This window comes from Rhinoderma darwinii, chromosome 1, assembly GCF_050947455.1.
Source record: "Rhinoderma darwinii isolate aRhiDar2 chromosome 1, aRhiDar2.hap1, whole genome shotgun sequence".
NCBI classification, from domain to species: domain Eukaryota; kingdom Metazoa; phylum Chordata; class Amphibia; order Anura; family Rhinodermatidae; genus Rhinoderma; species Rhinoderma darwinii.
The window spans coordinates 506280083-506306299 of NC_134687.1; the positions used below are offsets into that span (position 1 = coordinate 506280083).

Consider the following 26217-nt stretch of genomic DNA (forward strand, 5'->3'; position numbering starts at 1 on the left):
TAGTCTAAATCATGTCTTCTGTGAATGTAGTTACTCTTTGATAGTCACATAAAACATGTGTTAATCAGCAACAAAACCATTAAAAATAAAGTACAATATCTTAGTCTACAATAATACCCAGTCTAGCTGGTGTTAACCTCGTGGCCACCAGCAGAGACAGCAGTATGTGAGTCATTTGGGAAGAAAGCATTGAATCAGCTCATTTACGTCTGTATCTGGTAACTGGATATATTCTGCTGCTGAGAAACAATACCACACCAAATGACTGTTATGGTACTCACCATTCTTCTTCATACCCATTTCTAACCATTTAGTGAAAGCAAAAAAACACAAAACAAAATAAGAAATATGTTTCTGTTTTATTCCTGGTATATGCCCCATCTCTATTATGAGCATTTGACATTTTCACCCTTAAAGTTAATTTTATTTCTGCCTGTTTTCATGATCATGTTTGTTATTTAGACAATAAATTACTAGGAGTCTATTGTATATAAGGTTTATGCTAGATCTGAGCAAGAATAATAAACCATTTGCATACATCCTTATTTTTTCTGAATATTTTATTCAGAGAATGACAAATGCAATATTATTCTAGATTTTAGGATTTGCATAAAAAAGAGTAAAATTGTAGATTTTTCACATCCTTAGGGCTCTTGTACACAACAGTGTGTGCCGCCCGAGTCTCGTGGAACGATAGGACATGTTCTATCTTTCTATGGATCGGAGAGTCGGGTCCGTGAAGAGTGAATGGGTCCAAGAAAACTATAGGGTGCCACTCGGTGAAAAATGGCCCAAGTGGCACTCAGTTGTGTGCAAGAGGGCTTACACTTATACTTCAGGAAACCCCAGTAATTTCAACAACAGCCAACTATCTCCATAGTAAGTATTTGCAACAGGGTATTAGGTAACCTGTGCTGCTGCTCCACCTCCTTAAAACACGTGAATGAGTACAAATCTTGAAATGCTACACTAGAGTCCTTGAAACAAAACTAAGGCCTTTCTCCTAATGACACCACAGGTTTTACTTGAAGCTCTTGTGCTCCAATGAAATATCATCTACTGTACCATGTACTTTGTACTATGTAGACCATGACGTCATGTAATATTGTGCACCAAGGCCCCGGTTGCAACTGCTACTTCTGCACTTCCTTTAGTTATGCCCCAGAGTGCCACGTACGTTTCTTCTTTTCTCAAGGGAAGACCAGAAGCAAGGTATAATATCTTAATTGAATTCTTGTTTCTCTCATCATAAGAAAAATCCTAATCGTCAGCATAAAATCACACAAAAACATTTCTTTCTTCAATGTCTGCACTTATAAAATGTTCACACTTGTTTCTAAAAAGATATACTTTGCATGGGAAGCTAAAGTTTCAAATATGTTCATATGACTGGAGTAGCGAGGAAGAAAGTAATAGCTAGGAATGTAACTTTCGAAACGGCATACGTTCATCTACAGAAAAAATGTAAAACATCGGACATAAAGGCACATGTTTGCTGTGCTAACTAAAAACCTGCCTTTCATGCTAAGCTCACACACCTTATTTTCAGCCGGATTTCAGAGTGTATTAGGCTGGGTTCACACGACCATGTTACGTCCGTAATGTACGGAACGTATTTCGGCCGGAAGACCCGGACCGAACATACTGCAGGGAGCCGGGCTCCTAGCATCATGGTGATGTACGATGCTACGAGTCCCTGCCTCGCTGCATAAAAACTGTCCTGTACTGTAATCATGATTACAGTCCGGGACAGTTGTCCTGCAGCGAGGCAGGGACTCCTAGCATCGTACATAACTATGATGCTAGGAGCCCGGCCCCCTGCAGTATGTTCGGTCCGGGTCTTCCGGCCGAAATACGTTCCGTACATTACGGACGTAACATGGTCGTGTGAACCCAGCCTGACGCTCCGAAATACATCTGCAAACAGCCTCTAATTTCAATGGGAAATATGACGTGTAGTTCATATGAAGCGTATTTTTGTGTTTTTTAATTCAGCAGACTCTCGTAAAAATACTTTTTGTAAAAAAAAAAGTGACATGTGACATTTTTTATAAGCTGATATTTTTTCCATTTCCCATTGACCATTTAAAAAAAAAAGCTTTGAAAATACACCTCAAAATACACTTCAAAAAAGCTTGCAAAAAATCGTGGATTTAGAGGTTGTTTAGAGGTTGTTTTCTCTTGAAATCAGCCTCATATTTTTGAGCCTGAACATATGCGGTGTGAACATGGCCTTAAAATCACACAAAATACCCAGTGCCGTTCAGAGGCTAGTATCGAGTGGATGTTCACAGTGACATATAGTATAAATATATATATATATATATATATATATATATATATATATATATATATCTATATCACCTTAGATGTTAGCAGTCTACTAAATAAAATCATAAAAAAAATGTGGCAGAAAAAGACCTCCTCTACCTATTCAAATGCAGGTACAGTATGGTACACACTGGTAACTTATTTAGTGGCGCACACAAGAGGAAAGTCTTAAGGGTCTGGATACACCTCAGATTACTATGAAGATTGTTAAATAGGACGTTATTATTGGAATTGATTTACATCTGCAAATCCAACACATATTGTCGTCATCAGAATTTCAAGCCTTCTGGCTCCGTGGCTCGGTACCAAGTCCTTTCTCCTCCGTGCGTAATCACAATGACCAGAGATGAAGAAGACCCGGGAGCAAGGAGCAGTAAGTAAATCTCACGTTCTAGTCTGGGGTCTGATTTTTTTTTCTCTAGATTCATTTTGGGGTTAGGGGGTTGGAACTATTTAGGGGGTCTAGTCTGGGGTCTGAGTTATTCAGAGGGTCTTGTCTAAGGTCTGAATTAATTTTGGGGTCTGGTGTCTGTATTAGTTTAGGGGGTCTGATATTTAAAATAATTTTGGGGTCTGGTGTCTATATTAGTTTAGAGGGTCCTGTTTGGGGTCTGTATTTATTTTGTGCATTAATTAAGGGGTCTGGTCTGGGATTAGAATTAGTTTTGAGGTCTGGTCTGGTGTCTGCATTATTTTTTAAGTATGGACTGGGGTCTGAATTTATTTTGGGGTCTGGGGTCTATTCATTTAGGGGTTCGGTCTGAACTCATTTTGGGGTCTGATCTGGGGATTGATGCCTCTGCTGCCTGCATCCTACATTTTCTAATTATGTGGCTAATAGTGTGTGTGGTATGATTTGCTATTATTTTACCATCCCCCTAGATGTTATTCCTGGGAGCAGCACATCACAGCAGAGGGGCAGCCAGTCAGGCGAACCTGAAGAGAAGAGCATGCCAGTGCAGAGCGCAGTACAGAGAGAGAAAGCACCTGACAAGAGTGAATACTGCCGGCTTAGGTGCTGTGCACCCATGTCTCTCCTTCTCAGTCTCCACATCTTATTAAAAGTAGAGGAGGAAAGACCTCCTGCTGACTATGAATCCACCAAGTAAAATATCTGGGTGTGCCCCATAACTTGTATATAACACAACAGAGTTATACCGCACTGTACCAAACAATCTACTAGTTTCTAGAGAAACATTTGTAAGTACCGTATAATTGTTGCTGGCTGTAGTGCACCTGCTTCTCAGATCATTACCGGAATATTTTAGGAATTTGAACATTTTGAGCAGAATATGTCATCTGTAAAAGTGCAAATGTTTGGTTCATTGAAACCAACTAAACCATTTCAAGCATTTTAGTGAAAGAGAAATCACATATGGCTTTATTTGCATGAAAATCTAGTTAAAACAAGCCACAGCAGTAATGAAAGCAAGTCCACTATTCTATTGAACTGACTTAGTAAACTATTAGTTTTAATAAGAACAAATTCAACAATTGTTTTTGAAAAGAACAATTTAATTTTCAGAAAAGTTCTAAAGTTCTAATAACTTTTGTCTCTTCATATTTCCCCTTAAAAAAACATGGAATATAAAGCTCTGAGTTTTCCACTTGTTTCAACACCTTTAATATTCTATTTAGCCAGCTAAAGGCTATGAAAGCCTTTTTTTTTTTTTTTTACATTAAATCAACGGTTTTCTGAATTTAAGTACTTTTTTTTATTGAGTTTTATAAAAAACTTTTTATAAAAAACATTTTTAATTACGATACAGCTTCTATGTATCCTGTATACATAGAAGCTGTATTGTTCTCTCTCAGCCGATTTCCCTCAGTTCAGCTGAACAGACGGCTCGGCTAAGAGCGGGTCCTGGGTGTTTCTGACACACAGGATCCTAATAATATTGATCATCTATAAGTTGATCGACTGTAAGTAACAAATGCTGAGTGTTAACTATTATTGCTGCTTATTAGGGTATGTTCATAGTGTATTTTTTATTTTGTTTCCACCTCGAGTTTTTGCTATGTCTTTTTTTTATTCTGTAAAAACTAGTTAACTAGCTAACATATGCTTACAGCTTTCTACTGATAGCTGATTACTATGCAGAGTAACATTTCCTCTGCTACTTTCTCCTACTGCACTTGTAACGTGGCTCTAGCGGTACCACAGGTGGCGGATACACGTCAGAAACGAGACTCACACAAGGAGTGCAAAAATAGAAATTATTTACTGAGGGTAGGGAAACGGGGGTCCAAAATAATAAAAGCTGTGAATAACAATTTCCGTAAAATATACACTCAATAAAGGGGGTTAAGTACTACCGGGTCTCAAAACCCTGGAGAAGCGATTCCCCAAATACAAACTAAACAAGTGTTCCTATCCAACTACTATACCGGGGTAGAGTGTCGTGTAATGCACATCGCCTGCTTAAGCAGGCTTACGTAAACATTGGAGGGCAAACGTCTGTTGCACCAGTGTATTGACGAGGGCGCCTTTAACTTGTCTTTCAACGAGGTTCTCCTTTAACTTATCTTTCGATGAAGTTCTCCTTTAACTTGTCTTTCTAAGAGGTTCTCCTTTAACGTGTCTTTCAGTATTCGGGTACACTGAAACAACCATACCGAATACACAGTCCCTTTGTATAAGGTATGCAGGCCTCTGCAGAAGCACCACTCCTAGTAGCTCACACGCAGTGTCAACCCTGTCAGACTTTGGCTTCACACTTCCGCCGCTACACACTCCTCTGTCACCGATTCTCTCTCGGACAGGACACCACAACTCCTCTCAGGCTTCTCCTGCCTGACTTGTCACAGCTATCTTGTACTGTCTCGGTACGATCACTGCTTCCCTTCTCTGCCTCACAGATCGAAGACTCATCTTCCATTAAACCTCCCGTATCATCAACAGTCACCTCCCAGCTCCAACTGCCTCCCGAACCACGCCTCTTGAGTGGGCGGAGACTGTCAGGTGGCAGCAAAGAGACACATAAATAAGACTACCCCTTGCACACTGCCTGTATGAGTGTCAGTCTTTATTATGGATCTGGCATTTTATTCATGAAGAAGGAAGATCTATATGAACATTGAAATAGGTAGGTTTGTGACGGCTGCATTTCATGGGATTGTGCGACACCAGATAAAAATAAAACAATAGATATTACATGGTAAGATGAATACATTTGATAAAACATGTAGCTGTGATCAGTAAGAAAAGCTACAATAATGGCTGCAATCTATGGGGCTTTCTGGTTATACCTGTTTGAGTGAACAGGCCACTTTTTACGATTATGACACAACATGTACACTTTACAGAAAATGTACAAAATCCACATTACATCATATGTAGTATCTGGCACATAAGGAATTTTACATGATTTTTACTTGTAAAGTGTGGCTCATTATCTGAATCAGCTTTACAGTATATATAACGGAACTACATTCCATAGTATACTGTTATTAATGGAAATTACTTCCCTGCACTTGCTCTGCGGATTTCTAGAAAACATAGTCTATTTATGACAGCCTGTAGTCTGAAGTCCATTTTGCAGATATATTCAGCAACCAAGGCAAATTTGAAACTCCCCACAGTCCAACGAACTCAGAATCCTCCTATAGACACTAGATAATTGCTTAGGCCGCAACTGCGGTCCCCAAAAACGGAGCCATTCACTTTCATTGAACACTGACACCTTTCCGTAGCACTACGGAAGGGTGTCAGTGGCGTGGAAATGTTCCGGGAATTATGGAACATGTCCGTTCTTTCGTATTTTGCGGGCCGTGCTCCTATACTTTGTATGGGAGCACGGCCCGAAAATGCGGCTGTCAGTCAGCGGCCGGCCGTGCCCGCAATCGCGGGCCGTGATTGCGGGCACGGTCGTGTGCATGGGGCCTAATAATGCATATTTGCAGTATTAGTTCATTTGCTTTAAAAATATTAGCCTTTGTTTAACGCCGCAGCACCCAGACCTCTGGCGGTTCAACAGGACAGGACTTAGATCACCACAGAAACGTATGATGATCTAAATTGGGTTGAGCGGGAACTGAAAGAGGCCCTGGTGTTGTTGTGGCCACAATACAGAACCTAGAATGCGTCAGCATTACAACTCTCTGAAAACAGCATTATCTGACAATATTTTCATGCACCTATTAGTATCCTCAACAAAACCAACTAGTGGATGCTGAAAATGGAAGGAGGACAGATGGGCAAGATCTGCTCCCGCGCACTCGTTCTTACAGCTGCCTTTCATCATCATCATCATCATCATCATCATACTAAGCACCGAGCTACAATTGAAGCCATATCTTTTTCAATTACAATACGTATTTATAATATCTATAACCACAAGCGATACAGTTCAGGAAGTAGATAAATGAAAGTAACCTGAAACTTTGGCTTTACCAGATCTACAGACGACTGTAAAGCCTTTGCTTCACGTTATCTTAGAATAACGGAAATCCCAGTTAGTCACTTGTCCAGTACAGAGACACCATTGTGCCCAGTTATTCATGTCTTATATAAGATTCTGGGTTCATGGTCTCCACTTTTATGTAAGTTCTATTTACATGTGAAATTTTTTCTTAGTGATACAGGGAAATGAATACCATATGCTCTCCAGCTGTTTCATTCTGACAGGAACCATTAAAGGCAGCGCATGGAAATGAATTCTGTCTAAGCCTTATGAAAACACTTCTTGCTGCACAATGGTCTGACCAGCAGGGAAGACTCGGCTACACTTTCAGCTTCGTGTCAGTCTTGTAGACATGGATCTGCTATTCTGGCTTCTAACCCGGACATGAACTGAACTATCCAAACTTTTTTGTGCTACTGTTTATTTACTTCTTTGTTTAGGGGATTGAGATGGATCCAGCCTATTGCAAATAGCCAAGCTTTGTCTCTTCACCAAAATGCAAGATGTCAAGCAGCATCACATTTCTATGCTCTTATTGTCTTTCAGTACTTTGTCTTCTGTTTTTAAAGTGCATTACACTTACAATAGAAAGAAAAAATTGCAACTATAGGTCCCTGTGTCTCCTAGAAAAAGGAGTTGTCTGCATTAAAAAAAAAAGTGTATTCTCTCTTATTTGCTGCAAGAATAATCTTCCCGGTCATTAGAGACTAAATAAATTGGAAAAAAACACACGGTGCCACAAAATGCCAAATGAGAACCGGATAAGCTAGAAGACCACGATGGATGTGACAATTACGCTCACCTCGGGTGATGGACACCATAGGTGTCATAAAGGCATGGAGAGCTGCAGCCAGATCCGAAACACAGTCAAACAAAGTTTGATGTCAGTTGGAGGATGATTGCAACACCGGTTCGGTGTTGAAACGCGTAGCCTATCTCGACAATAAAGTCTCTTTATTCAGATTGTCGTCTAAATCTTCCTATTGTCAAATACCTTCATTTAAGCAGCGCCGTTGGTCCAAATTTTCTTCAATCTTGTAATCATCCTCGGTCATTAGAGAAGGATACCCATAGAGACAGAAATAGACCCTAATATAGTGGCACCAATGGCATATATGCTGGTGCTACATGGTGACATCAGTGACATGCAGCCACCATGGCAGTATAACAACTGCAGCATAGGTGACATATAATGCAGCTACAACAGTGGGACTGTTAACTCTTTGCTGACCACTATAAATGCCATACTTTAATACATAGAAGATGAACCTTTACTTTACCTCACATGTGCCTTTAATGTCTATGATAGCTGCTCACCTGTCAGTCCTAGGGCACTATATATATGCTTGTCTAGACTATTTCACTGATGATTTAGATTAAAGTAATTCACTATTGTAAACACTTCTCTCTAGTTGGCACTGGAATGATTAACATTAATAAAACTAGTCATAATGTTTGCTTATACTTCATGTCATGGTAAGTCTCTCGCTGCATAATATATGCGCTCAAGTAATTGATATCATAATAATCTCTTACAGAATGGGTTTTATGCACTCGTTCATCTATCATTTATAAATAGATTTAGTATTTTTCTGTGTTCACACCAAATATGTGCCGGACATGTTCATTCGTTTTAATGGTCCAGAAGTAAACCAAAAGCGTGACCATTTTACTGTATTGAAAAGCATAGTCGACTATGCTTTTCAACCCAAAGAGATCCTGAAAAAACATAAACCATTTAGTATACTGTTGTTTTTTTTTTACAATGGGAGTCAATGGATGATATATGTATGCAACTGTGTGGCACACGATTGCATTTGTCGAGGCTATACATTTGGTGAATAATGCAAAGGCGCATCACAAAGATCCTAAGGACTCTTAGCAACCGTGGCAGTTTTAAAGTAGTGCTACCAACGTATACAAATAAACGTCCATGATGTGAACACAGTCTAAGACTGGATTCGCACACGCAGTTGTTCTCCCAAACGTAGGAGTAGATACAAAAGAGAGGATGTGTATAAGTCCTTCCTTTATACTTTTCCTTCCTTTGGTATCGCCTTGTGGCTTTGGCTAAAAAAAAACGACACCAAAAATTGCAATGTATGAATTCAGTCTAGTTAACGCCAAGCTTGTTAATGGTTTCCAATTACCGCAGGAATGTGAATCCAGTTCAGGGTCCAAATATAGCGTGTAATTCAGGATCATTATAACTAATGTAATGTATTTACAAAGTTGCTCAACTTTTCATGTAGATTGTAAACATCACCTTCAGGAGGAGCAGCCCAACAAAAACCCTGCCCCGAACCAATCATACGCTTTCAACTGAGTTCCCAAAATATAACACTCATAGATGCTAGGAGTCAGACTACCCTCTCCCTTCTATTAAAACATGATCTTTCTCCATAGACTTCAAGGTTGAGCGGCTCCTTATCATACAAAAATAAGTAAATATTCATCTGTATTCTCCATACTAGAAAGAGACTACATATAAACATTCATCTCGAGAACAAATAACATAGAATTGTTTCAGACAATGCTGACATAGATGTCTTAGTCTTAAAGCAACGTGACTTATTGATCTCAAAGTGGCTCCTTCAGGCCATAAGATGGATTCCAATGATCCAAAATGGACGCCAACCATACAAGATGGAAACCACGCAAAATGCCATCTTTTAATCATTCCTTATCACTTTCACAATTACCCTACAGGCACTGCATCACAGCAACAGAGACCATTGCACAACCCTACACAACAGTATTTATGTAAGGTGGCTGTAAAAATAGGCATGGGTTACAAGTAAATCTTGCCCATCTGACTTCCTTCTACTTCCATTGCTTTGTTTTAGGTGCATTAAAGCATTGCCAGATAAAGGCCTGAAGCAGAGCCTTGTGGAGGAGGCAATTTGAAGGTGCACGGAGTACCTGCAGCTCCGTACAACAAAGCCACAGCCATATGGTGACTCCGCATGACAACGTATTGGAGAAATATTCAGAAAATAGTTGTGTAATACGGCCTCCAATGGAACATGACAAGATTTTCTTTCTGGCAGATTCATACAGAATCAGACAGAAAAAAAGTTTGTGTGCTTTTGCGTAAAAAGTATTTATTTTCTACTTTCTTCTCTTTTGGATTCATTCCTAGTTTTGGTTACAATAATGCATAAAAACATGTAGCAAAGTGCCCTGTGTGAACCTGAACTTACAGCTATGACACATTAAGGCTAAGTTCACACAGAGTTTTTTGACGAGTTCTTTGACGCGGAAACCGCGCCAAAAAGATTGTCAAAAACGGCTCGAAAATGCCTCCCGTCGATTTCAATGGGAGGCGGGGGCGGTTTTCTCCCGCGAGCAGTAAAACCGGCTCACGGGAGAAAGAAGCGACATGCCCGATCTTCGGGCGTTTCCGCCTCTGAGCTCCCATTGACTTCAATGGGAGGCAGAGAAAGTGTATTTCGCAGCGTTTTATGCCCGCAGCGCTCAATGGCTGTGGGCGAAAAACACAGCGAAAATCGGTGTGCAGGGAGAGGAAAATCTGCCTCAAACTTCCAAACTGAATTTTGAGGCAGAAATTCTGCCTACAAAATACTCCGTGTGAACATAGCCTAAATCTGCTCCAGGTTTATGAATTAAACAAACAAAAAAAAGGAGATCTCCTAATTCAGAGGAAGTCATTCTATGCATATAAAGGATCCAGCACAGGGAAGGAAGGAAGGAAGGGGAATGTTATTCATCTGTACACAAGATGGAGCTCTTCTACAAAACTGTCACATGAAGATTATGTATGAAGGGATTATGTGCGTCTTGTGGTTTAATGGACAGATTTGGATAAGAAGAATTAGCATCAAGCAGAATCCAAATATTTGAGAGAGATAATGGGCTGTTTGTTTGTACTGAAACTCTCCAGCACATATTTATTACTGATTCATACATCATTCACAATTACAATGTTTACACATCAGATAGTTTTCATGATCTTTAAGGATTAACGGAGGTCTGCCTCAAAATAAAACTTCACTCACAGATCTTGGAAATGGAAAGTAGATCACTGCTATAAAGTTTGAATTAATCAGCAGATGTCTTTTCTGCCACCTCCAATTCTGATTCCTTAGAAATGTCTGACCTTTATGATTAGCTGAGACATACCTGCCATAAAAGTACTGAGCCCACCGTGGATATGCTCCCAGAGAAAGTAAGCACCTCCCTCTTCTCTTATATAGATCGGTATATATATATATACACATATATATATATATATATATATATATATATATATATATACACACTACCGTTCAAAAGTTTGGGGTCACCCAGACAATTTTGTGTTTTTCATGAAAACTCACACTTATATTTATCAAATGAGTTGCAAAATTACTAGAAAGTATAGTCAAGACATTGACAAGGTTAGAAATAATGATTTTTATTTGAAATAATAATTTTCTCCTTCAAACTTTGCTTTCGTCAAAGAATGCTCCATTTGCAGCAATTACAGCATTGCAGACCTTTGGCATTCTAGCTGTTAATTTGCTGAGGTAATCGGGAGAAATTTCACCCCATGCTTCCAGAAGCCCCTCCCACAAGTTGGATTGGCTTGATGGGCATTTCTTGCGTACCATACGGTCAAGCTGCTCCTACAACAGCTCTATGGGGTTGAAATCTGGTGACTGCGCTGGCCACTCCATTACAGATAGAATACCAGCTGCCTGCTTCTTCCCTAAATAGTTCTTGCATAATTTGGAGGTGTGCTTTGGGTCATTTTCCTGTTGTAGGATGAAATTGGCTCCAATCAAGCGCTGTCCACAGGGTATGGCATGGCGTTGCAAAATGGAGTGATAGCCTTCCTTATTCAAAATCCCTTTTACCTTGTACAAATCTACCACTTTACCAGCACCAAAGCAACCCCAGACCATCACATTACCTCCACCATGCTTGACAGATGGCCTCAGGCACTCTTCCAGCATCTTTTCAGTTGTTCTGCGTCTCACAAATGTTCTTCTGTGTGATCCAAACACCTCAAACTTCGATTCGTCTGTCCATAACACTTTTTTCCAATCTTCCTCTGTCCAATGTCTGCGTGCTTTTGCCCATATTAATCTTTTCCTTTTATTAGCCAGTTTCAGATGTGGCTTTTTCTTTGCCACCCTGCCCTGAAGGCCAGCATCCCGGAGTCGCCTCCTCACTGTAGACGTTGACACTGGCGTTTTGCGGGTACTATTTAATGAAGCTGCCAGTTGAGGACCTGTGAGGCATCTATTTCTCAAACTAGAGACTCTAATGTACTTGTCTTGTTGCTCAGTTGTGCAGCGGTGCCTCCCACTCTTCTTTCTACTCTGGTTAGAGCCTGTTTGTGCTGTCCTCTGAAGGGAGTAGTACACACCGTTGTAGGAAATCTTCAGTTTCTTGGCAATTTCTCGCATGGAATAGCCTTCATTTCTAAGAACAAGAATAGACGGTCGACACAAATGTAATGCTCCAGATTCTCAACTAGCTCAAAGGAAGGTCAGTTTTATAGTTCCTCTAAACAGCAAAACTGTTTACAGCGGTGCTAACATAATTGCACAAGGGTTTTCAAGTGTTTTCTAATCATCCATTAGCCTTCTAACACAGTTAGCAAACACAATGTACCATTAGAACACTGGAGTGATGGTTGCTGGAAATGGGCCTCTACACACCTATGTAGATATTGCATTCAAAACCAGACGTTTGCAGCTACAATAGTTATTTAGCACATTAACAATGAATAGAGTGTATTTCTGATTAATTTAATGTTATCTTCATTGGAAAAAACTCTGCTTTTCTTTCAAAAATAAGGAAATTTCTAAGTGACCCTAAACTTTTAACGGGAGTGTGTATATATATATATATTTATTTATTTATTTATATATATATAGTGGTTAGTCACTGATAAGTGCTCAATATTCTAAAGTCACAGGCTAAAACATACATGTTGTAAGGCCCTGTTCGGCTTCTGTGTCCAATGGATCCACTTGTAATAGATCACAGCAGATCCTAATAGATATCATTGACTTTGAAGGTAAAAATAAAAAGTCAGGAATAGCAGGTTTCCATTTTCCTTACTAGGTAGTATAGCATAGCAGGCCCAACAAAAACAACTAGAAAGCCTGGACGTACACAGGCTACAATATGCCAACTGAGGGCATTTACTATTAAAACAAATCCCACTGAATTCAATGGGGTCATTAACAGGAAAATACATTGATGGCTTTCCTTAGGACAGCGGCACGTAACTTAAAGAGGCTCTGTCACCAGATTTTGCAACCCCTATCTGCTATTGCAGTAGATAGGCGCTGCAATGTAGATTACAGTAACGTTTTTATTTTTAAAAAACGAGCATTTTTGGTCAAGTTATGACCATTTTCGTATTTATGCAAATGAGGCTTGCAAAAGTACAACTGGGCGTGTTGAAAAGTAAAAGTACAACTGGGCGTGTATTATGTGCGTACATCGGGGCGTTTTTACTTCTTTTACTAGCTGGGCGTTCTGACGAGAAGTATCATCCACTTCTCTTCAGAACGCCCAGCTTCTGGCAGTGCAGACACAGCCGTGTTCTCGAGAGATCACGCTGTGACGTCACTCACAGGTCCTGCATCGTGTCAGACGAGCGAGGACACATCGGCACCAGAGGCTACAGATGATTCTGCAGCAGCATCGGCGTTTGCAGGTAAGTCGATGTAGCTACTTACCTGCAAATGCTGCTGCAGAATCAACTGTAGCCTCTGGTGCCGACACGATGCAGGACCTGTGAGTGACGTCACAGATCTGCACTGCCAGAAGCTGGGCGTTCTGAAGAGAAGTGGATGATACTTCTCATCAGAACGCCCAGCTAGTAAAAGTAGTAAACACGCCCCGATGTACGCACATAATACACGCCTAGTTGTACTTTTACTTTTCAACACGCCCAGTTGTACTTTTGCAAGCCTCATTTGCATAAATACGAAAATGGCCATAACTTGGCCAAAAATGCTCGTTTTAAAAAAAATAAAAACGTTACTGTAATCTACATTGCAGCGCCTATCTGCTGCAATAGCAGATAGGGGTTGCAAAATCTGGTGACAGAGCCTCTTTAAACGTGGCAGAGTTACCTTAGTAGGCAAAGCCGAATGTACCCATGTGCTGCTGTGTCTGGATTAAAAATAAGGGGCTGAGGCACTCCAGAGATCTTTGTTCTGCTTATTTGGGGTTACTGGGGTCAGACACGTACCATATTGATGGACTACCGTATTTTTCAGACTATAAGGCCTAATTCACGTGAGCGTGTTAAACGTCCATGGGACGGCCGTTGAAACAGCGGCCGTCCCACGGACCTAGGTAATTCAATGTGGCCGTTCACACAGCCGTTGTTTCAACGGATCGTGTGAAGAGTCCGTGAGAAAATAGGACAAGTCCTATCTTTTCACGCATCACTCCATAGACTTTCAGCTATGGGGGATGCGAGACATCGCGTCCCGCAGCGCCGAGCACGGATGCACCTCGGACGTGAAAAACTGTCATTTTTCACAGCCGAGGTGCACAACGCTCGTGTAAATAAGGCCTAAAACGCAGTTTTTAGTAAGAATAAATCTTGCTAAAAAGTCCCTGCATCTAATAGTCCGCAGTCAAGGGACCCGGCATCGCCGGGCCCCATGACCGCTTCATTACTTAACCCCTTCCTGACCCGTGACGTGCTGGCACATCATGGAGCAGGGGTGGGGGTGATGTATGGAGCGGGCTCACGCTTCTGACACGCTACTCTAACGCCCAGGAACAGCAATTTCGCTGTTCCTAGCAGTTTAAAGGGGTTGTGCCATAAAACACATGGATGCCTTATCCACAGGATAGGGGATACATGTGTGATCGATAAGAAAAACGGGTACCGAAAGTCACCAAGAGTGCTGCATGAGAGGCTGTGACTTCCGCGTTCTGTGTCCGGCAGCTTCATAGAGATGAATGGAATTCTTCTGCGCATGCGCGAGCGGCTCTCCATTGATCTCTATGGAGCTGCGGAACAGATAAGCCGGACACAGAACCCGGAAGTCCAGGCTTCTCATGTAGTGCTTTGGGTGACTTTCGGTCCCCTGTTCTCCTTATCGCTGGGGGTCCCAGCGGTCGTATGCGTAACTCCCATAGAACTGAACAGTAGTTACAGAAACAGCGTAGCTCGCATGCTACACTACTTCTGTAAGTGCCGTTCACTACTATGGGCGTTAGGTAAACAGCATAGCTCAGCGAGTTACACTGTTTCAGTAACTCCACATATAACCAAGTGGCCGCTGGTTCAAGTCCCCTAGGGGAACTAATAAAATATGTAAAAAAAAAAAATATGTTAGATACATTTTCAGGAGTGTAAAAAATATATATATATATATATATATATTCAAAATTCAAAAAAATAAACAACTTTTTCCCCAAGAACAATGTAAAAAATAAAATAATTTGGTATCGCTGCGTCCATAAAAGTCCGATCTATTACAATGTACAATTATTTAACTCGCACAGTGAGTTTAAAAATGTAAAACATCAAAATAGTTTTTTGGTCACCTTAGCGCTTAAAAAATGAAATAAAAAGAAAAGTGATCAAAAAAATCATATGTACCAAAAAATGGTGCCAATAAAACTACAGCTCGTCCCACAAAAAATAAGAGCTCACACCGCTCAATCGATGAAAAAAATAGAATAAATTATTTTTTAAGAAATGTTTTTTTTCCTATTTTCTGTTGTCTAAAACCTGGGTGCGTTTTATGGTCAGGTGCGTTTTATAGTCCGAAAAATACGGTATTTTCAGGATGTCCATCTAATCTACATTACAGCGCCGATCACATTATGTACAAGATAGGGCACTTATAATCTGGTGATAGAGCCTCTTTAAGCCAGAGCTGTGATCAAGTTCTCAGAGGTGTCGGTACAGCAGCTTTGTAGCCACTTCTCCTGGCAATAACTTCAGATTGAGAAAAACTAATTCTTGCAGGAAACAGCACTGAACAGTAGTTGTTTAAATTGTACAAGCCCTTTAATTGTTAAAGGGACTTGTTGTCTAGAAAGAGTTGTCTAGATAGCCAGAAGTGATTACAAATAAGGAGTGATTACAGATTACAAAGTGTCGCCCTGCTCGGACCCCAGCGATCACCTGTCACCTCCGGCCGAAGTCTTGCAGTAAGTGTTCAATTTCCAAGCAGCGCCACCACAGGTAATATTAAGCATTACAAACTTAAATCAATGAGTTGTCTGTGTAATGCAGGGCAGGATAGGTCCTCCAGAGCAAGATACACTCTTTGTTAACTGCTCTCCCCTCTGGCAAAGAGACACAGGCTTTATTAACTCAAAATTCCCTAATAGAATATACGAAAATGGGTATTTTAAACAGCACAACCCTTTTCAAGTTTTTGAGTTGCTAAAAAGCCGAAGTGGAACAAAAAAGAATAATTCAATATCAGGGAGATAAACCATTTCAAGGACTACGTAATACTACAATGTATTACTGACATTCCAAACTGTGTGCTTACATTGAAAGAAGATTGTGATTTTGTGTGATCTCATGACTGCGTTGTTAGTCGGACAAATGTCATAGTAGTTACAGTTTAATGTATACATTGTTTTGGCATACTAGTATCAAACTTACTGATTTAATACTACAAAGAAACAAATCTGCATCTCCTGTTCTCAATAAACACAACAAAATATAAAATATATCACCAACTATAATAATTCACAATACATAAATGACAACTACGTACATCCCTCACTGCCAAAATACTTACCCCTATAAATGTCCTCGGCTGATCTACATTTTGAAGAAAGCACAAGCGATTGTGTAGGTTTTTTCTGCCTATTATGGACAATCAATGACTGCGGCCTTTCTTTATTCATTGGATACCTTTCCGTGGTGACTAACTGTGAAAGTTGAGCGGCACACTCGGCAAGAAGAGTGGTGTGGTGGGAGAGCGAGTAATACTGACATTGATATCTTCAATTTACTGCCTTCACTTGTGTAGAGTCCAATGTTAAAAGGAGTGTTTCAGGTGATTACATTCTGTCTTCAGTTCCAATTATAGCCTGTGCTTGGGGGTATCTGAATACTTACCCATGCTTCAGGTTAACAATCTCCTTCGCACAACTGCCTGTAATTCCAATGGCTGTGGGTGCAGTTTACAGCGGGTGTGAACTGAAAAATTCTAAAATTGCTAACTTGTAAAGGAAAATGTATTATATGTACTATTATATTGTCAATACACATACTTATGTAGCTCAAATCTGTACATCACAAGCCATTCTAAACTAAGTGGTGAACACATGCTAGATCCACATTTGTGACTACAGTATGCCTGACATATGTCACAAACTCCAAACCAGGCTTTTTGTCTAGAGGCCTATAAATATGCTGGTGGTGGTAAGGAATGTAAGAGGACAAGAGGAACAACCAACTCCTGTCATATAATTTGAAATTAATTAGATATAAAAAAAAACATAATAAGACCAAAATGTTAAACATTAATGGGGTACAGCACATCCAGGACAAACTATGTGTATACAACAGGTTGTCTACTTTTGGGAAAATCCCAAAGAACATGGCTGCTCCTGCCTTGAGCTGACTCTTGGGTCCATCTGTGAGGACTATTCCTTCCTTGATCAACTGATTGTGGATCACAAGTTGTTTGCTTGTTGTATTTATGTTTTTTTTTCTCTGCAGATTCACTGCCATGTTAAAGAGGAAGTCTTGAGTTCACACAGAGTTTTTTGACAAGTTTTTTGACGCGGAAACCGCATTGGAAAATGCGCCAAAAACCGGCCGAAAATGTCTCCCATTGATTTCGATGGGAGGCGAAGGCGTTTTTTCCCCGCGAGCGGAAAAACCGGCTCGTGGAAAATAGAAGGGACATGCCCTATGTTCGGGCGTTTACGCCTCTGACCTCCCATTGATATCAATGGAGGCAGAGAAAGCGTATTTCGCTGTGTTTTTTGCCCGTGGCGCTCAATGGCCGCGAAAAATGCAGCGATAATCGCCGTGCAGGCAGAGCAAAATCTGCCTCAAAATTCCAAACTGAATTTTGAGCCAGACTTTCTGCCTGCAAAAAACTCAGTGTGAACCCAGCCTTAGAGTCCAGCATAAACTATCAATATTGTTTATGCAATCTTTAATTTCTTAGTGTCTTAGCGGCATGTCAGAAGTTTTGTTCGGTGGTGGTCCCAGGAAAAATGAGCAAAGCCAGTCAAATCTGAAGAGGCACAGTACGTTGAGTGTTTCTGTCCCTTCCTTCCATAAATCGGACTGCCACTGAATATGTCGCTATGATGTATAAGAATTTTTACTGAACAACAGGTACCTGTAAACATATCCTTAGGGAACCGGCGAAAAGAAAAGGGTAACCAAACAACATATGAAAAGACACAATTTATTGACTTTTACATAAACTCCAATCTTACCTGATCTATCATCGCTCTGGACATCACATCTTCGGCATAGTTCTGGAATCGTCTTCAGGGATGTTATGGAATACTGAGTAAGATAATAAAAACATGGAATATCATCAACAATGTAAGTTGGTACAACGACATTTGTGCTATAAAACAAATTGTAAATGCAATTTCCAGCACTTTGTGTGGGTAGATGGGATTTGTAACAATCCAAACTCGCATTAAGATTAAACATTGTGTGAGCTAAACTAGTTAGGAAACTATGTAACAAAAGGGAGACTCAGGAATTAGAAGCAAACTTCTTTAAACATAACTCAGTGCCTGGTTATTTTTGCTCCCAAAGTTTACATTAAGATACATGACACTGTATATACAAAATACTATAATTTCAGAAAAATTAGGTTAGTGCAATAAAACAATATCATCGAAACCATATGCAGAGCGACTGAGATAACTATAACTCAGCAGTATTTCGGTACAAAATAAATATAGGCTATTTCAACCTCTTCCTGCTCAGAAATAATAAAAAAATAAAAACTCCTGCAATTATTGATTGTTTTTTTTGCCTTGTATGATTTTGTACTTATATGTGTAGCCAACTATATGCTGTAAGTAATGAGTGAACAACAATAAAGAAGATCTGTGTAATGATTACAAAGTAACAACTTATTGTCTTTCTATCTGTCCCTGTTTATAAACACACAATAAATGCATAATTTTTTTAAAAGTAATTACTGTATTAAAGTACAACTATTTCTTTTAGCAAAAATAGTGCTGGATTAATAGACAATCATCCAATTGAATTTTCTCATGGTCTCATAGTAAGTCATGAGATGTAGGTTTAAAAGTGGTTTCAGACTCATGGTTAACATATATTTTTGAAGATGTTGTAGATGCACCCAAGATGATTGGTGATGTCTTAGTTTAAGCGAGACTCCAGTTAAAAAATAAATAAATGTATATGTATAGTCAACTTACCTGCTGCGCTCCTTCTAAATGATCCGGCCTCCATTCCCGTCGCCCGCTTTCTAGTATCCAAAATGTCCACTGCTGTTTCAGACCTTCCTATGGAGATCTTCTTTGAAAGTCTGAGACACGCCCCCATCCTCTACACTGTGCTCCGATGGACCACTTCAAATGACATCATCAGCGCTGGTCCATTGGAGGTCAGTGGAGGGGTGGTGGCATGTCTCAGACATTTAAAGAAGATATCTGTAGGGAAAGTCTGAGATAACGGTGGCCATTTTGGATACCGGAAAGCGGGGGGACCAAAACGCAGGAACAGAGGCCGGGACATTCAGAAATGGGGCAGCAGCAGGTAAGTTTGCAAGTGCATTTGCAAGGTACAGTCAATTTTTTGTCTTTTTTTGGCTGGAGGGTCGCTTTAAGTACTATTTATAACATTCTATTATCTGGAAGATTCAATTATTCAGTATTCTTTTGGATTACTAGAGTTTCACAGTACAATGTAAGCTGAAAATGTAAGATAAAAATGGCCACACGGGGCCAGATCAATGTTGGTTGAGGCAATTTGGCAAAATATTGGGTGGGGGCCCCTCTCATTGGGTGAGAACCCCTCCACTTTAAAAAAATAAATAAATAACTCCTGTTCACATCATGATGATTGTAGTATGTTTTTACATCTTATTTCTCATGCCATACAATGCAGTATACAAACCTGTTACAATCATAGCACAGACGAAAACTCATGTGGGTCAAGATAGAACTAGTGTGGGTAGCACCAGCCACATAGAGCTGAGGATAAGTTCTCTGTGCTGTCTGTAAGCCACGGCTAGTAATTTAAACAAAAGGATTGCCTAATATTTCATTGACATTATGTTGTAAGTTAATAAACCGTTTTGAATGATAATGTTCAGCTCCAGTGTAATTGTCCTGTTTGCCCTTCCTTTAGTCCAGCCTTGATCAGACATGAACGGTATATCGTAGAGACTTTAGCATTCATTAGTGTGCTAAATACCCCCTTAGCATCCCCCCCCCCCCTGTGGCTGATTTATAAATCTTGTGTCCATTTGAATTCTTCATATTTTAAGGGCAAATAGCATCCTATGTCAGATAATACATCAAGTCTAGTATGGAAACTGACAGTCTGAGTGATATTTTCTCCTGATCAAGTGAGGAGGGCGAGTCTCTGTATAACTTAAAGGTCCTACATCGCTTTGGGACACAAATTAAAAACACACAAAGTAGTCACTAAGTTTACCTTAGGAATTTAAAAGTGGCTGTCAGTCCTGAAACATCAACAAGTCCAGCTTCTCTACATTTCCACTCACCCAGCTGTTATATAAACATTAAGTAATATTCGGCAGGCCAATTATGGACACAATTTAAAATTCCCTACCAACCACGCTGTTTGGAAAGCCAGAGCTAGAAATGTTTTCTCCTTTTTTAAATATCATCCCAAAGATACCAATCAAAAACAAATGTGGAAATTAATAGTAGAGCAAATGAAACAATGCATACGTTTTACAACTAAAATATTTATACTACATAGCGAAATAAAAGAGAGTAAAGCAGTGTAAAGTAACCACATACTTAACCACATTACAGATGATGCTATTAATATGTACGTTTTGGAGTCAGCATGAATTAGTATCTCTTTGTTCTGTTTTGTCCATTGCTTATTTAGTTGGATTTTGTTTGTTTCCTCTTCCGACATTTGCTGAAATCTTTTGATTTAAGTTTATGATGTCTAAAAATATCTAAAAATATGTGTTGGATAATTTTGCTGGATTTTTACCTGCAGTGCTCTACTAAAACACAACCATGGCCCTAGCAGAAGACATGACTATTGGATTACAAGGCAGCATGCTACATACTAATATAGGGCCACACAAACATGATGGCATTACGGTTCCATGTGGTATGGATCCATAGTATGGCGACCATATAATTCTTTGGGCTCATACTGTATCCAGTTATGGCTTCAATTTTATATGATAGCACATAGAACACAACGAGATTTTCTCACGGAATTGGTTAAAAAATAAATAGTGGCACGCTCTATTGAGATATTTTCTCCTAGAAGCAATGCGGTACCTCATGGAGGTACCATATAGCGGCACATGTATCAACCCTTGCGGTCAGGGTGTTAAAGGTATTGTCTCAGAAAGAAAACCACTTTTTAAATACAATCTGACCTAGCAAATAGCTGATCCCCATGGGCCGGTCTTCTCTAACTCCCGGAGATCAACTGTTATCATCTGGCCATAGATTTCCGCTGCAGTGGCAAATCATGTAATGAATGGCTGAAAATGAAAGGCTTTAACGGGCCAGGTTCGTCTGAGTAGGTAGGAGCTGCTCTTAAATAGTAGCATCCCATTCTGTCTTATAAAGGTAGGGGGTTCCGAATGGAGAATTCCCCTCCCCCTCTTTGATGACAGATTCTGACGTTCTTGTAGGTAACAGCAATGTTTCCTGGGGAACCCACGTAATATAGATGTAGCAGAAATTATTTAGTCAGTGCTTTGCCATTTTACATGAAGAACCATGATATTATGATGTGTTCAGTTTTCAATAGGACTTATTTCAGTTCTACTACCTGTTATTAAAAAATTGACATCTTATCAACAGACACATCTCTAATAGACTAGATGACTATAGTAATAAAGCGGAGAATAGTCTTTCTTACTGTAGAGTGGCTTGTGAAAGGATCTATTCACACTGCGTTTGTAGTATAAGTCGGAGGTATACATTGGGAGTATTTCCCGAAGTATGCCTACAACAGATGCCACATTATAGGCATACAGTGGCGTCCTTTACCCTTAGGCTCCCATTGTAAAAAAACTTATACCATGTGGTTTCCCTTTTTTTCAGAAAGTCACAGTATCGAAAAGCGCAGCACACTGAAAAGAGGGTAAATCGTCATATACCGGCCTGACGGGGGGCCAAAAGGCCACTTTTTTGGCCTACGTTTCTGTCTATTAATACATTTGACTTATGCACCGGGAGCTTTCCCGGTTTATACACTAAGCCCACACTGCATCTGCAGTGTGAATTCAGCCTAAGGGCTCATTAAGACGAGCATGATTCTCGTCCATGTGCTGTGCGTTGAAACAACGCACAGCACACGGACCCATTGATTTCAATGGAGCTATTCACACATGCGTGAGTTTTCACACAGCGAGTGTCCGTTGAGTGAAACTCACTGCATGTCCTATATTGGTGTGTTTTCACGCACCTAGCCACCGATTTAAGTCAATTTGTGCGTGAAAACCATGGACAGCACACGAACGCACATCCGTGTGCTGTCAGTGTTTCACGCATCAATTACATTTAAAAAAAAAAAAAAGAAGTGCTTGCAAGTGTGTGAAAAACACATTCCACACGCAAAGCACACTGGTGCAAAACGCAACGCACACGGACAGATTTATGCGCGTAAATCTGTCACACGCACGTGTGAATGTAGCCTGAGGCTGATAAGTCCAAGAATGTAAGGCTTCGTTCACATATGCATCAGGGCTCTATTCTGACGTTCTGTTGGAGCTTTTTGTCAGAACGGAACCCTGACTGAAACAAACGGAAACCGTGGGTTTCATTACCATTGATTTTAATGGTGACGGATGCAGTGCCAATGGCTTCCGTTTGTCTCAGTTGAGCAAGGGATCCGTAGTTTTGACGGAATCAATATCATAGTCGACTATCGAAGTCTAAATGATGAGAGCGAGCTCTATGTAGCCATTGTTCCAGCAAGCAATACTGGGAGATCTCAGCACTGGATTATAAAACAGGCTGCATCAGAGTATCAGAAAAAGATAAGTAATGCAATGTATCTACAAAAAGGCTCAAATTTGTACGTAGATTAATTCTATATGTAAACTGTAAAATTGTCTTCTTTTTACTTGAGAACACCCAACCTCTGACCTATGATATACATACTGTCGCTAAACTAGTCAAACGAAAAAAATCATATAGACATTTTGAATCGTGGCTTTCTGATCTCCCCTCTGAAACATAGTTCACGTAGCAACCAATCAGACAATGCCAACTGCATTTACGGTCCACTTAGTCCTTACCCCTTGCCAGCTTATTGTACAATGTACAAGATGTACAATTTTCTTGTTATCCTAACTTTAGAAAACTTTCCATAATAGTATTGAACACAACTTTCAGATGACCTGCAGATTTCATCTTCATCATTCCAAGTCAAGAAAAATAAATAAATAAACAAGCCGTGAAATTTTTATCAAAACCGTAAGGCATATTTTTTCAGGTTCAGCTAGGGAACTTTAGGATTTTGGCCTTGAATTGCTTATATTACTAGAATGTCTGCCAGCAGCAAATGATCTGATGATATCACTAACCGCTGGTGTGCCTGTGCAGTAACTATGTAACCGAGTAGCTGTGGATATAGCATTTCCCGGCACTGCAACCTTCCGTTCACTAGGTGATACATCAAGGATTCTTTATAACAATATGCTGTCTTTTTGTCCAGTCTCCATACTTAGTTTTTATAAGAAACTAGTTCACACACTGAAACTCTCAAAATTCCAAACAGTTACGCGACAAATGAACATACAGTGTGTTAAAGTTAGGCCTACTGTATATCCAATGGGAAAGTAATTGGAACCTTGATGCCAACACTCCAACTAGAAAAAGGTTTTCATTGCCTTGAGTGGCACGAGGTGTGATAAATAAAATGATCATGAAGTTTACCCTTAAATGTTACTTGAATTTTCCTAAACATCTGATGAGGAAATTATAGAATATAACATTTGTTTTTATATTGCTTGTTCTCTGCCAATACAACTATCCAAAAATCTCTAAGCCGGGATGATATAGGAGCAACACTAATTCATAGATGAGGAACTAAGCCATCCCTATACAGCTCTAGGCTTCCATCATTTGGACACTATGCTAACTTTCTGAAATAAGGCAGTAGGTTTACCTGCAGTCCTAGGTAAAAATATTTTTGTGTCAGTACTGTAGTTTAGGCACTGCCTCAGGAGTCCTGTCCCGTTTCACGAGTCCTGAATGGCCCCAACAGCGGGCATACTCTTGAGACAGGAGGATTGAATGTGAATGCACATAATTGAGTAAGGGGGTGTCACCGAAGATGTTGCATTGGTACAACGCCATGAGTCTGTAGAAATACCCAGCGGCAGAATGAACAGGGTATTCTCTCAGAAATGGCTAACTCAACTCAGCTATAATGAAGCCTGTTATATCTAGACATGAGAACGAAAGTTCCATAGAGGGGGGGGGGGGGCATTTTCTGTGCATGCATGCGCTGCAACATATGCCAAAAGTATTTCCCTTGATTTGAGCAAACTTGATTGTTAACAGCTCCAAGTGTGCTATTATAATGAGACACAAATGAAGGCCGGGATTATGTGAGAATGTTATAGCAGTAATAACTTTACTTTACAAAGTGTCTCTCCCATCTTGAAAACTGTTAAAACATTACAGAGCAGAGACGTTTTATTCTAGTATGTGCTTAACCAGTCATCTCCCTGGGAACAATAGCCACAATGTATTTAGAAAGGAAGTCGTAGAAAGTGATGTGTCAATTGAAGGAAAAAGGAAACCATTCAGAGATTAGAAAACAGCTTTCCTGCCTACATTTTTGTGGGAAACATTTAGTGTTAAGGTCAATATACCACAAAAAAATCTCCTATAAAGAAAGCCTAGCCTCAATATTCTCACCAGCACATTTTATGTTCAGTCGGAATGCTGTGTGCTCATTTATTTCCTCTTGGAACAATTTTATACATTGACTATAAAACCATATATCAATATGGTTCTTTATAACTAATAAAAAAAAAACACATTGCAGTCACAAACAATAAAAACTCTTCTACAGCTGTGAGACCAACAAAGCCAAGAAATGCACAGCAATTGAATGCAAAATGTAAACATTCACCATTCAGGTTTACCCTAATATTTATTTTCTTCTAAAAGAAACATTATCCATTTTATATGGCTAAACACTTCATATAACCACTACATATATAGCAGAACTAGGTATGTCATTTGGCACAACCTGTGGTAATATTACAACATATTATTCATTGGAATGAATATACCAAGAAACCAAGTCATCTTAAAGGGTATATAAACCTTTGAAACAACTGCAAATAGTTTTAATATCGTACCATTTGGTGTCTACAGTTCCTATGCAGAGCTATGTATCTCCATTATTTCATTATATAAGCAAACCCTGTATTTACAAACCCTAGTATTATGCTGTACTAGTACTGCCTTCCATCTGTCCCGTTTCTTAATAACTTACATTCGGTGTGTTAGGACGGAGTAGCACTGCCGGAACCCGGACCGCAAGAAAAATAGGACATGTCATTATACGGTCCGCATTTGCGGTCTGAGCTCATTAAATGAATACCCATCTTGTGTGTGCACGGTCCATGATTGCGAACGGGCCACGGATAACACTCCGCAGCCCATCTGTGCCGCGATCACGGACCGTACACACAGCTATGGCCGTGTGCAGGAGGCCTATGACTGCAGGATCAGATAGTACAGGATTGGTTATAATCTGTACTCATGGAGAAACATAGGACTGCATAGAAACTGTAGACACAAAATATATATATATATATTTTTTCAAGACTAGAGTATTTGCAAAGTTGCATTTTATATTTTATTGTCGATGCACTGGAGCAATCAAATTGTGTTTCTACCTTTGATTAAGAGTAATCAAACTTTTAATATGTCATAAAGACATATCAAAAGTTTGGATCGGTGGGGGTCCAGGTGCTGATCCCCACCGTTTCTGAAACGAGGTTACAGAAGTGCTTAGCTGAGTGCCCTACACCTTCGGCTGTGATCGGCGCGCCCTGTCAAGCTTTACACGGCATACCTAGATGTTCTATGAAAGCCGTCTTCAGCCTGACGAGGAACGCTGATCACTGCACCTGGACCCCCACCGATCCAAACTTTTGATATGTCTCTATGACATATCAAAATTTGATGAAAGTGTAGTTACTATTTTTAAAGATATAAAGGAGAACAAAAGAAACAGAAAAATAAATTTGTATATCTTATATAACTAAATAAAATATTTTTTATAGTTTCATGTCATTGTAAAGACCATTTTGTACAC

The 26217-nt window shown here is 39.8% G+C and overlaps 1 protein-coding gene across 3 annotated transcripts in view; it reads right to left on the reverse strand.

Annotated features, from left to right (window-relative positions):
- The window catches only part of SNCAIP (synuclein alpha interacting protein), a 219517-nt gene that overhangs the window by 94216 nt on the left and 99084 nt on the right, over positions 1-26217 (reverse strand). For all 3 annotated transcript variants that reach the window (XM_075836246.1, XM_075836229.1, XM_075836238.1), the window contains exon 4: positions 18150-18222. In XM_075836246.1, the coding sequence (XP_075692361.1) occupies positions 18150-18222 (73 nt within the window). The remainder of the gene's footprint in view (positions 1-18149; positions 18223-26217) is intronic.